Source organism: Perca fluviatilis, chromosome 17 (genome assembly GCF_010015445.1).
Source record: "Perca fluviatilis chromosome 17, GENO_Pfluv_1.0, whole genome shotgun sequence".
NCBI classification, from domain to species: Eukaryota; Metazoa; Chordata; class Actinopteri; order Perciformes; family Percidae; genus Perca; species Perca fluviatilis.
The window spans coordinates 1,784,020-1,794,896 of record NC_053128.1 but is presented as its reverse complement, the minus strand read 5'-3'; the positions used below and the strand labels follow the sequence as shown (position 1 = coordinate 1,794,896).

Sequence of the window (10,877 nt, the reverse complement as noted above, 5' to 3'; positions counted from 1 at the left end):
GAAGACCATATTGTATTCATCAATAACAACAAACACAGCTCATCAGGGCGAAATGTACTTTCAACGTAGCATTTCGTCTTCATTCGGACTGTGTTGCCAGTAACAGTTAGCTGTTATTTAGATAGCGTCTTCTGTAGGCCTATATTTAATTTTTGGGATTAAGGTTATAGAGAAGAACAGTATTGCAGCATCCGCCGCCGTGAGTTGACGTCTGGCTCTTTTGAAGTCACGTTCGTCTGACTAGCTGGTGGGAACATTTGCTGACAGAGCAGACCCGAGATGAGCTGAGGACAGGAAGGAGCACTTCACTGCACACTCTGGTAAGGATTGGAGCTAATGCTATCATTTTGAGCATGCTAAAATGACGGGATGGGGAAGACATTATCCAAAGTTAAGGCGTGCCATTCAACATAGTAACGTTAGTCTGTGTGTGGTTTTTCACCTGAATTCAGTCAGGTAACGTAAAGTTAATCCACTTCAGGTAAAATTGGGAACAAAGTGGTAGAGAAAGTCGCAATACGGTAAGAACAACGTTAACGTTACACCCTTTGCTTAAGTTAGCTGAATCATTACAGCCTCGGCACTTTATAGTTTAACAGAATTCCCTCTTGACGACGCAGCCTCGTTATCTCTGTACGTTTCTGACAGTATCACAGGAGTAGGTTTTTAAAAAGGATGCTATCTTTAAGTCAACACCGCAGACAGTCCAAATAATTGAACCCGTTTAAACACAGGGTTTGTAGCGTTACTTTGTGCAGGGGTTTATTTGTGGTGTCACGTTCCTTGTCTGAGGTTATCTGATGTCACTGCTGAGTAGTAGCTGTATGTAGACTCCATTACTGGAGTGAGGAAGATGTGAGGAAGAGGACAAGCTTCATTGTCATATCTGTGCATGAGTCAGCTTAGAGTATCACCACCCTACGTAATGTTACTACAGGTAGCAAATAATCTTGTTTCTAAGATAAAAATATCAGTGAAATATCAGGTTAATATCAGTGGTGGGATGTACTTACTGAAGTACTTTAATACTAGGGCTGGGTATCGTTCAGAATCTTTCGATCCGGTGCCAATTTCGATACCTCAGTTTCGATACCGATTCCTAACGATACTTTTTTCGATACCATATATTTTAAAATCCATTTCAACATCAACAAAAATACATTAAACACAAAGCTTTTATTTCCACCTTAATTGTGAATCCAAACAGTTATCAAAATTTAAAAAATCTGGTAAAACTGCTCACTCAGAGTGACATTAATAAAAGTGCCTTGCCTTGCAAGCTCAGCCTGTCAGTCAGTCATCAGGGCAGAGAAACCACCGTTGTGGCTGCTTGTAAGAGGAAGTGGAACGTCAACAGCACCGCGACCGCTTTCGGCTCGCCATTAATAGGCTCGTTCGAGATGAACTGCGCCTCGCCTGTAAAGTAGACGAGAGCAGGCGGCAGCAGCGGGGGGCGGTGACAAAAGTCCGCTCTCAAGTCGGACAGTTTTCCAGCTGACTCCAGCAGCCTTCAGGCTGAACAGGAAGTGACACAAACACTGTGGTCCGTTCGGGTCCGATTCCGATTTAATAAAATGTTATCAGACCCATATATCTGCTCCTACACAGTCTCCAGTTGGTTTTATTTTGACAGAGTAGCTGTCAAAATTCTCTACATGCGATCTGTTGCTGATTTTAATTAACAACAGACTGTAGATGATCTGTAATCTGAACAGATTTAGTCTCTCTGACTTCTAAACATCACTATCAGCCACACAACATGTGTTCTGTAAGGAATAAGCTTTTAAATCAGACAAATTGCAGTTAAAATCCCTCCAATTCAAAATCAATAAAAAGTTTATATAAAACGTCATCATGTTGAGTCGATTCTGAACCAATCAGCTGTTCGATCAGCTGAGAGGCCGGCGTTTCCCAGCATGCCCTGGGTCCACCTGCGTCCGCCTGGCTCTTGCAGTCGGTGAAAAGCAACTGCGCTACCTGCGTCTCAGAACTGCGGCCGCCTTGGTCTCGTGAGATTATCGTTGCCCACGTGTGCATGACGTCAGAGCAAGTCGGGATCAAGTCGGACACAAATCTAACCGGCATGCATTGGGCGCCGATCGCCGGTGATCGATTCTGCGCAGATCTGGCTCATCTCGAACGAGCCTAATATCATATCACAGCAAACGCTGTCTGCGTGAAGTTTTAAAAAACTGTAACCACACTTGAAACCAACCGTGTCTCTCTGTGACTTCAACAAAACTGCAGACAGTTTACTCCGTCCACACCTCTCCGTGTGCGTATGTGTGTGTGTGTCGGTCGGAGCTCCGCTCTGTGTCAATATGCAGAGAGGACAGATAAGCTTGCGCTTACACGCTAAGACGCTTTTGGAACCGAAATTTGGCACCGAAAGATAAAGAATTTTTCGATAGGATTGGAATATTTTTTTCGATACCATAAAAGTATCGACGTTCGGTACCCAGCCCTATTTAATACTTTTAAGTCCATTTTCCTGATGATACTTGCAGACTTTTACTTAAAGGTGCAATATGTAATACTCACAGCTAGCTTTAAAATAGTTACTGGAGTCCAAATTTAAAATACTGGAGAGAGTGTTCTCCCCCGCCCCCTCTTCCCCAGAATCAAAGTTAACGGGGGTTGCCAGTTTGAGAAAGCAGCATCCAAGAATGTTGCTAGACCCTAGTCTCACATAGCCAGACGTTACGCCACAGCGCGGCGGAGGAGCTAACACTGGTAATGTTGACGGTCATACAAGCCTGTGCTCACGCGGAGCTCTGTACCCGACTGACAGACACGCTTTAAAAATGATTTCTTAAAATTACTGCAACAACAGCTGAACACCACTACCTCGCCATCCTCTCTACATGACTGACAGACACACTTTGTCGGCTTAAAATTATGGCAAGAACCGCTAAAAATACAACTACCTCGCTGACAGACACACTCTCTCGGCTTAACATTACAGGCGCTAAACACACTGCAAACCCACGGCCCTCTCTACCCGACTGATAGACCCACTTTCATACCTGCAAACTAGTCGCTTTTTGGTGAAAATGTCATCCACATGAATCGTGTAGATCCAAAGAGTTTTTATTTTGGGGGGGGGAAGGGGTCCGAGACCCGGTGCTAATACGGCACCGGTGCCTTAACGACTGTTATCTACCGGACCGAATAGCAACGCGGATTTCGGTGCCTTATTTAGGTGCCACTTAAATGCCTGCGCTTCTCTCTGATGCTCCGAAAACGGACGTTAGCAGGTAACGTTAGCCTACCGTTAGCTAGCAGCTGGAGTAAACACGGTTAAAATGCTGACAGCTAAACGGTGTAAAAGTGTGTCTGTATTTCACTGGAGAGGATTCTAACACCAGACTGTAGCTGCCATTGTCTGAAAAACAACACAGACTCAGCCTCGCCTCGCCAGCCTCATGCTGCATTCAAAGTAATTGTAAAATACCCTTTTCCTATCCAGTGGTTGTTTTTGTCATTAACAGGAATTTACTGGTGAAATAAGTTATTGTTATAACATTTTTAATAAATCATTTAATTTTGAATATATATATTTTCAAAATTAAATGATTTATTAAAAAGAGGAAGAGATGTGTCACCTTTTTCAGCCCTTCTGAGTTTGCAGGTATGCACGCTCTTGGCTTAAAATGACTCACCGTTGGTCAGCTACTGCAGCTGAACAGGCTACACGGTTGTCTTGCCAAAGTTAAATTGCATGTTGCCATTATGAGGAAGTCAAACTTGCGGTTTCTGTCATAGGTCTGTCAAGGTGGTTGTAAACAGCCATGACCTGCTTGCCTGGTCCTCCTGTCGCAGTTATGGCGTGTTAGCATGGCAGCATTAGCCAGCACCAGTTAGGGTCATTTCACTGGCTGTGTCTCAGTTGTTTTTGCGAGTCACTACCTAAATTGCGTACTCTATATAATTCAAAGTGAGTACACGAATGTTGAAATGACATTAAATGCTGGTCCCTTGTAGCCTTGATAAATTAGCCTTAAGCTAATGCTTACCTGTTCAGGAGGAAATTAGCCAACTCTGCAACCTTTTGAGCTCTAAGCTGTGAGAATCAGAATCAGCTTTATTGGCCAGGTTTGCGCAAACAAACAAGGAATTTGACTCTGGTTAATCTTTGCTCTCTAAGTACAACACTCACTTAACATATAAAGAAGAATAAAAACAGAAAGGACAGTAATAAATATAAAAAAAAGATACTATTAAGTATGTGTCTCCATCTTTCAAATACATCTCCAATATTTACCTGGGGTTTGTTGCGTCTCTGGTCACGCAACATGCCGTTTTTTTTTAGGTCGGGTAGAATCTATCTCCATTGATCCTGTTGGTTTGTTTGCTGCTTTCATGGCTGCATGATTTCAGTTGATATTAATTTTACATGGTGCATATTCCTAAATGAATATGTTTTATCAGATCTCCACAGAGCAAACTTGCAAACTTGTCATGTAATAATCCATGGAGGAATAGGTGTTAGTCGAGGCCCAGCAGCGCATTTATATCCCTGGGCCAGGAAGCAGGTTTATTTGGCCTTATCTGGTTTTGACTGTATGAAAAATCGGCTTCCAGAGATTTGAAACTTGCTTGAGACAAATAATCCAGCAGACACAGTATTCACTGTAATGGATTAGCCAAGTCTCTACAGGTTGAAATGAGTGGGAACCAGTGGCTACCTGGAAGGTAGAATAACACTTACACAAATCAGACACAACACAGAAAGATTCGGAAGAAGGTTAGCTGTAGGGCTGGGTTTAAAAAATCATTAACGATTCAATAATTCAGCAGGTGAGAGGGAACCTCGAAAAATTGTAGAATCTCTTTCGTATCCAAGCAAAATTGGTTTGGCAACTGAAATATCCCAAATCGGCATTGAATCGGAAATCAAATCGGAAATGTAATCAACCTTGTCAGTCGACTTGGAAAATCAGTGGTGATACCCAGCCCTAGTTAGCTGTAATGTCAACTACATACAGTATATTGCACTTCACAAATATTGTTTTATGGTTGCCATGTGACAGTCACTGATAAGATTTTACAACATATTTTTCTCCCAGTCAGGTGATGAGAATTGAGAGGCTGTAGCTGAATGTCAGCGGTCATGGAGGACGACAGCCGGCCTCTGCTGAGCTCCGAGCAGACTGGAGAGAGCTACTCCACAGACTCACTGGACTTTAAAGCTAAAAGGTAGATTACACTGAAACACTACACCAATCAATATACAGTACTTACTAGCACTGCAGTATGCTTGCGTGCACAAGACCTGTGCAGTTGTACACAGGTTCATGTTGTTCTACAGTAGAGCTGTCAGTCTTCCTCTATAATACCATTAAAATTGAATTTGTTTTTTTTTCAAATGCAGCCTGTTAAATATGTACTACACTACTCAGGCTTATGCATTGTCAATGCCACTATAAGCATGTGGTGGTTGTTACATGTTCTGTCCACTAGAGGGACTTCCAACATCAGCCTGGCCTTGAAGGGGACCTATGTCACGGCGCATTGCATTTCTGGCACGCTGCTCTCTGTTTACATTATTTTCCACCACGACCACACAGCGACGAACACAAATCAACAGAGAACTCTGGAATGAAACATGATCTAACAAGTGTAGTGAAGCGGCTCTGTTGTCAAGGCTAACGGTGCTTGGTTAGCACAATGACATCATGTTAGAAAGAACAGCCGAAATGATGCTAACAGCATTGATAACTAAGCCAAACAGTGCTGTCACTGTTTTTGTGATTTATAAGAAACATGTTTCTTGCAGATTGTCACGTTACTGAGAATACAGCTGTTAGAAGGTAATGAAGCTAACTGACAGCTGTAGGACAGCTAACATTAACTTTAGCCATCTCCATGAAGCTCCCAGCTAAGCTAACTCTGACAGCTGTAGGTAAGCTAACATTAACTTTAGCTGTCTCCATGAAGCTCCAAGATAAGCTAACTCTGACAGCTGTAGGTAAGCTAACATTAACTTTAGCTGTCTCCGTGAAGCTCCCAGCTAATATATATATATATATATATATATATATATATAAGCTCCTATAACTCATGATGCAGTTAGTAGGGCTGGGAATCACCAGAGGCCTCACGATATGATATCATCCCGATACTTATGTCACGATACGATATTATTGCGATTTTAAACATATTGCAATATTCTGCAATATATTACAATGTATTACCTTATTTCCAAATTCAGATTTTTCCCAATTTCAAATGATGTCCTGAAAGGAAAATGTTGTCAAAATCAGTTTTATCTAAAAAGATAAATTTCTCTGTTTGTTCATTTCACTTCAATGTTACTGCTGCAAAATGTGATTGTCAAGCAGGCAAACTGACATATATATCATAAAAGATCGATACTTGGCGTCTGTGTATCGATACAGTATTGCCACGAAAAATATTGCGATACTATGCTGTATCGAATTTTCCCCCCGCCCCTAGCAGTTAGGAAACCAGAACGAGCTAACTAATGATAACATCAGCATTTTGGCTCGGTGGATGTCGATTTTAAAGTCATGTTAAAACTATTTCCGATCCTTCTTCTGATTTCCAGCCACAGCCTGTCGCTCCCCCTGTACTAATGTTACTCGGTACGTAACATTAGCTCACAATGCCGTGTGTTTCTCACTCCTGTAACTTATTGTTCATCAGACATGATATGAGAAGAGGGAGATTAGCTAACGTTAGCCAACCTATTTATAAAATCACATTTGAATAGTAATTTCAGCATTCGAATAGTATTGACTTTTTTACTATTTGAATTATATTCGACTTTCAGAATTCGTTCCAACAGCTAAGGACACATGTCGAGGCCCGCGGGCCAAATCCGGCCCCTAGCAGATATTGATCGGCCTGCATATCAATTTATGTTTTCAAATGATTTTTGTCCCACCTAGTCTTTGTTGCTTTTTGGACATTTTATTGCTTTTTCTGAAGTTTTTGTGTCTTTTGACTACGCTTTTTGAAGTTTTGGCCAATTTCTCTCCCCCCCCTTTTTTTTACACTTTTTTTCCGACGCTTTTTGGAATGTTTTTTCCCTGTTTTTGTTGCTATTTCCAATGTTTTCTGGCGCTTTTTTCTACGATGTATTAGCATCGTTAGTTGCTCATGCACGCCCACTCATATTTATTGTATTAAAATTGTTGTGGGTTGGTGAAAGAAATACATTGTTAATGAGAACAATATTGTCTTAACTGTAAACACTTGTTGTGCGCATTGACGCATGAGGACAGCAGTCAGCAGTGTAACTCCATTGATTATTTCAGAAGACAAAAGTTATGTTCTCTCTGTCAAGTTTATAACTACAGTTTTGCTGTTTAAATATCCCACGATATTAGCTGCAGTGGCATTACTGCATGCTTGGAAACGTTTACAGATACTGAAAGCAGCCTCTCTCATCATTAAAAGAAAACACTGATACATCACTAAAATACATAATTTAAAAAGCAATAGCCTACAGGGACTGCAAAGGGGCAGTAATGAATAACTTATTTGGGTGGATGATTTAAGGTAATTATTTAATTCAGATGCCTTCAGAGCCGAGCAGAGTGAAGGAACAAACATTGGGGAGGACAAGCTGCTGTTCTGAACAATTCTAATTAAAGTTGTATAAATACATATAATCAAAATAATAAAGAATAACAAAAGAAAGAAACACTAAAGACATAAGACATAAAATACTGCATGTTAAAATATAGGGATAAATATATACATGATAAAATAAAAATAAAAAACTCTACTCCAGTCGGTGTGTTATATGAGGAAAAAATATGGCATGAAAGCAGAATAAAATGTGAATAAGGTTTTGGGGTTCTGTTTACTGATTGTTGTTGTCTTCCTGTCACAGAGGAGAGAAGACACTAGAACATATTCACATTTAACAAGATGACAGCAGAAGTTTTACTTAACTGACTATCAAATAGCTGACGATTAATTTAATAGTTGACAACTAATAGATTAGTCTTTGCAGCTCTACTCAGTCCCTCCAGGATTTCACAGCCTTTTTTTGAGATTGTTGCGGCCCAAAATGGCAGATTTTTGCGGGAGCTTGTGTAAAAAAAAATTGCGATAAAAGTTGCGATGTCTTTTGTATTTTTGTTGCAATTAAGTTGCGAGTCTCTTCACTTTAGAGTGAAAGTAGAAGAAAAAAAGTGGTTAGGTATACTTCTTTAAAGGGGTGATAGAATGGTTATATAGGGTATTTCACACTGTTCCTTATAGTCTCCTAATGGGGTATGTAACATTGGTTGGGCTGAAAATGGCCTGGTTGATATTTTACTGGCCCTTATGCACCCCTGTGTTTTGGCCCTATTTGTAACAAGAGCTTTTCTTCCAAAGATGGTATGCTCATGAATATTTAGATGAGCTGTGCGCTGATTGGTTGAGCAAATCCCCAATACACACACATTAGAGACGCGACAGAATCTCATATTTCAGACACTGCAATGTTTTGTTACCAAATTCACTTCTGAGACTTTTTTATGTGAGAAATCAACTATATAAAGCTCAAATATGGGCCGTTTTACGAAAATTGATGGCTAATTGCAAATTTGGTAAGACGTGTCGGACTTTAGGAGCTCCACACAGTCTGACGAGAATTAACCTGCGTTATTAAAAAATAATAATACCCTGGGCCCGAGCGGAGTAAAAAAAAGAAAAAAAACATTCCCAAATGAGCTCTGTCACTAGCCTCGCGATAACTGCCATGTGCAGTAGCCTACTACAGGTACTGTAGATGGCAGTTGTCGCGAGGTTAGTGTGTGAGGTCAGATGATGAGTGACAACGCGGGGGAAAAAAAACAGAGACGGATGATGGACGCTACGACAGAGACGGTGCGCTGCCAAAACTTATGAAGGCTTTACTATAAATTCCCCATAGCAATGCAAGTTGAGAAAGGGTGTTTAGCATGGTACGAAAGATTGTTCCAGAGAATAGGATGACGTTAGACAACAGAACTGTTTGCGCTCTACTCTCATGTAAAATGAACCACTCTGGCCCAGCCCACAAATACAAAATACACTCCTTCCAAAACAGTCTTAAAGAATGCAAAGTCTGCAACAAATTTGTACAATAAATCACTAAAGAAAAGTTATGTGAAATTAAAAGAAAAACTGTAAAAGAAAAGCAATATGATATATAATGAAAAGAATGTGTGGAATGAAAATAAAATGTAAATGTAAAGACAAGCAATGTTATAAATTGTAAATGTTTTCAGCATTCTGCATCAAGTGGTGATTTTAGCTTTCTTGTACACCTGTCTTAAAATGTAAGAGATACTGGAGCTTGGTTGGGGTGGTAGGACTGCTCGAGGTGGGCACCGGAAAATTTCCCTTATTTTCAAAATCCAAAACTTGACAGGTATGAACATCTACCCAAATGTCTTATAAAGCTAACCGTTGTGTCCGATTTGATTTTAAGGCATTTTTATGAACGCGAAGCGTCTTTGTAGGATGAGCAGCTGCTAGCTATATGTCCCATTCAATACAATGGGGAAATATCGCAGCTAGCTAGCTACACTTTAAGCATAACTATAGTATATTTACAGAATTTCGTCACGCCACTTTATATAACATCATTCCCCAATGTCTTATAAAGCTAACCATGGTGTGCGAGCTCACAGCAGGCCGGGATCTGTGACGGAGGACAGGCAGGGCGGCGATGTAGCAACCCAGGCAGCACCGGCTGCTGAACTCCGACCCACAGTCGGACAAAATTTGCAATTAGCCATCCATTTTCGTAAAACGGCCCATATTTGAGCTTTACATAGTTGATTTCTCGCATAAAAAAGTTTCAGAATTGAATTTTGTAATGGAATAGCAGAGATCTGCCTGACCTAGATTCAGAAGACTACCTGATCTCAGGTCAGTTGTGTAGCCTATGTAAATGTTGGGGCATGACCGTTCTCTTAATACACCCATGGGCGTGACAAAGGTACAGGTTTTGAGATGCTTACGTAAGCATCTAGCTTTGTTGAGATTCGCCCGTTTTCAGCTGCAGTTTTCAAAATATGAGATTTTCATAGTAAAGGGGTGTCAATGGGATTTTGAGCTTCTATGTATGTCCTATTTACCCACCGAACTGTCGTTATTCAACTATGACAGGGTAAAATCGGTTTTGCATTCTATCACCCCTTTAAAAATAAAAGGAAACTTGTTTCTGGGAGAATAAAACTACTCTGGGCTGAGTTTTAGTAACCTTACAAAAAGGCTCAGGATGCTGCAAATGTTGGTATAATATGAAAATTTTACTTACAATAACGAGCGCAGCTGTCCTCAATTTAGGTCATTGTGTACGTCTCATCTCCGGTTTTTCCTGCATCCACCGTGTGTGTGTGTGTGTGGGTGGGTGGGTGGGTGGGTGTGCCTCAGTTGTGGGGGGGAACTAAGCAGCAGTCCCGCCCGCTGCAGAGAGCCGACAGGATTGAAACAGCAGCAGCTTTCAGCGACTTTAGAGTGAAAAAACTTTACAGCGTACATTGATGTTGAAATGTTGGCAGGATGGTCTGAAATGTTTTGCAAGGTCTTTCGCTGTACGTTTTCGCTGAGATGTTCGAGTCACACACGTCTCGTTTTCATATCAGAAACAAGGAAATGAATTTGGCGACGCACGTGTGTTACGTCAACCCGTTCTCACTCCCCCTTGGTCAGTGGCTCTCAGTCACATACTGATGCAAAGTCTGGCACGTGGGACTGCTGTGATTGGTTGAAGTCGCGGGAAACTCCGGTTATTGGTCAAATTTGCGGAAAAGTTGAGGTGATTGGTCAAATTTGCGAGTCGCACCGACTTCACGGTGATTGGTTGAATTTGCGTGAATTGTTGTGATGGCGACATCGTGAAATGCTGGAGGGACTGTCTCCTA

General features: G+C 41.1%; 1 protein-coding gene across 3 annotated transcripts in view; it reads left to right on the top strand.

Moving 5' to 3' along the window:
- Positions 1–10,877, top strand: part of slc38a9 (solute carrier family 38 member 9) — a 48,314-nt gene continuing 37,437 nt past the window's right edge. Inside the window, exons 1-2 of one of the 3 annotated variants that reach the window (XM_039780006.1) lie at positions 1–320; positions 5,070–5,199. In XM_039780006.1, coding sequence (XP_039635940.1) covers positions 5,102–5,199 — 98 coding nt within the window. In that variant the 5' untranslated portion in view covers positions 1–320; positions 5,070–5,101. Of the gene's footprint in view, positions 321–347; positions 522–5,069; positions 5,200–10,877 lie in introns of those variants that run through there. The other 2 variants (XM_039780008.1, XM_039780007.1) reach the window with 2 other exon arrangements.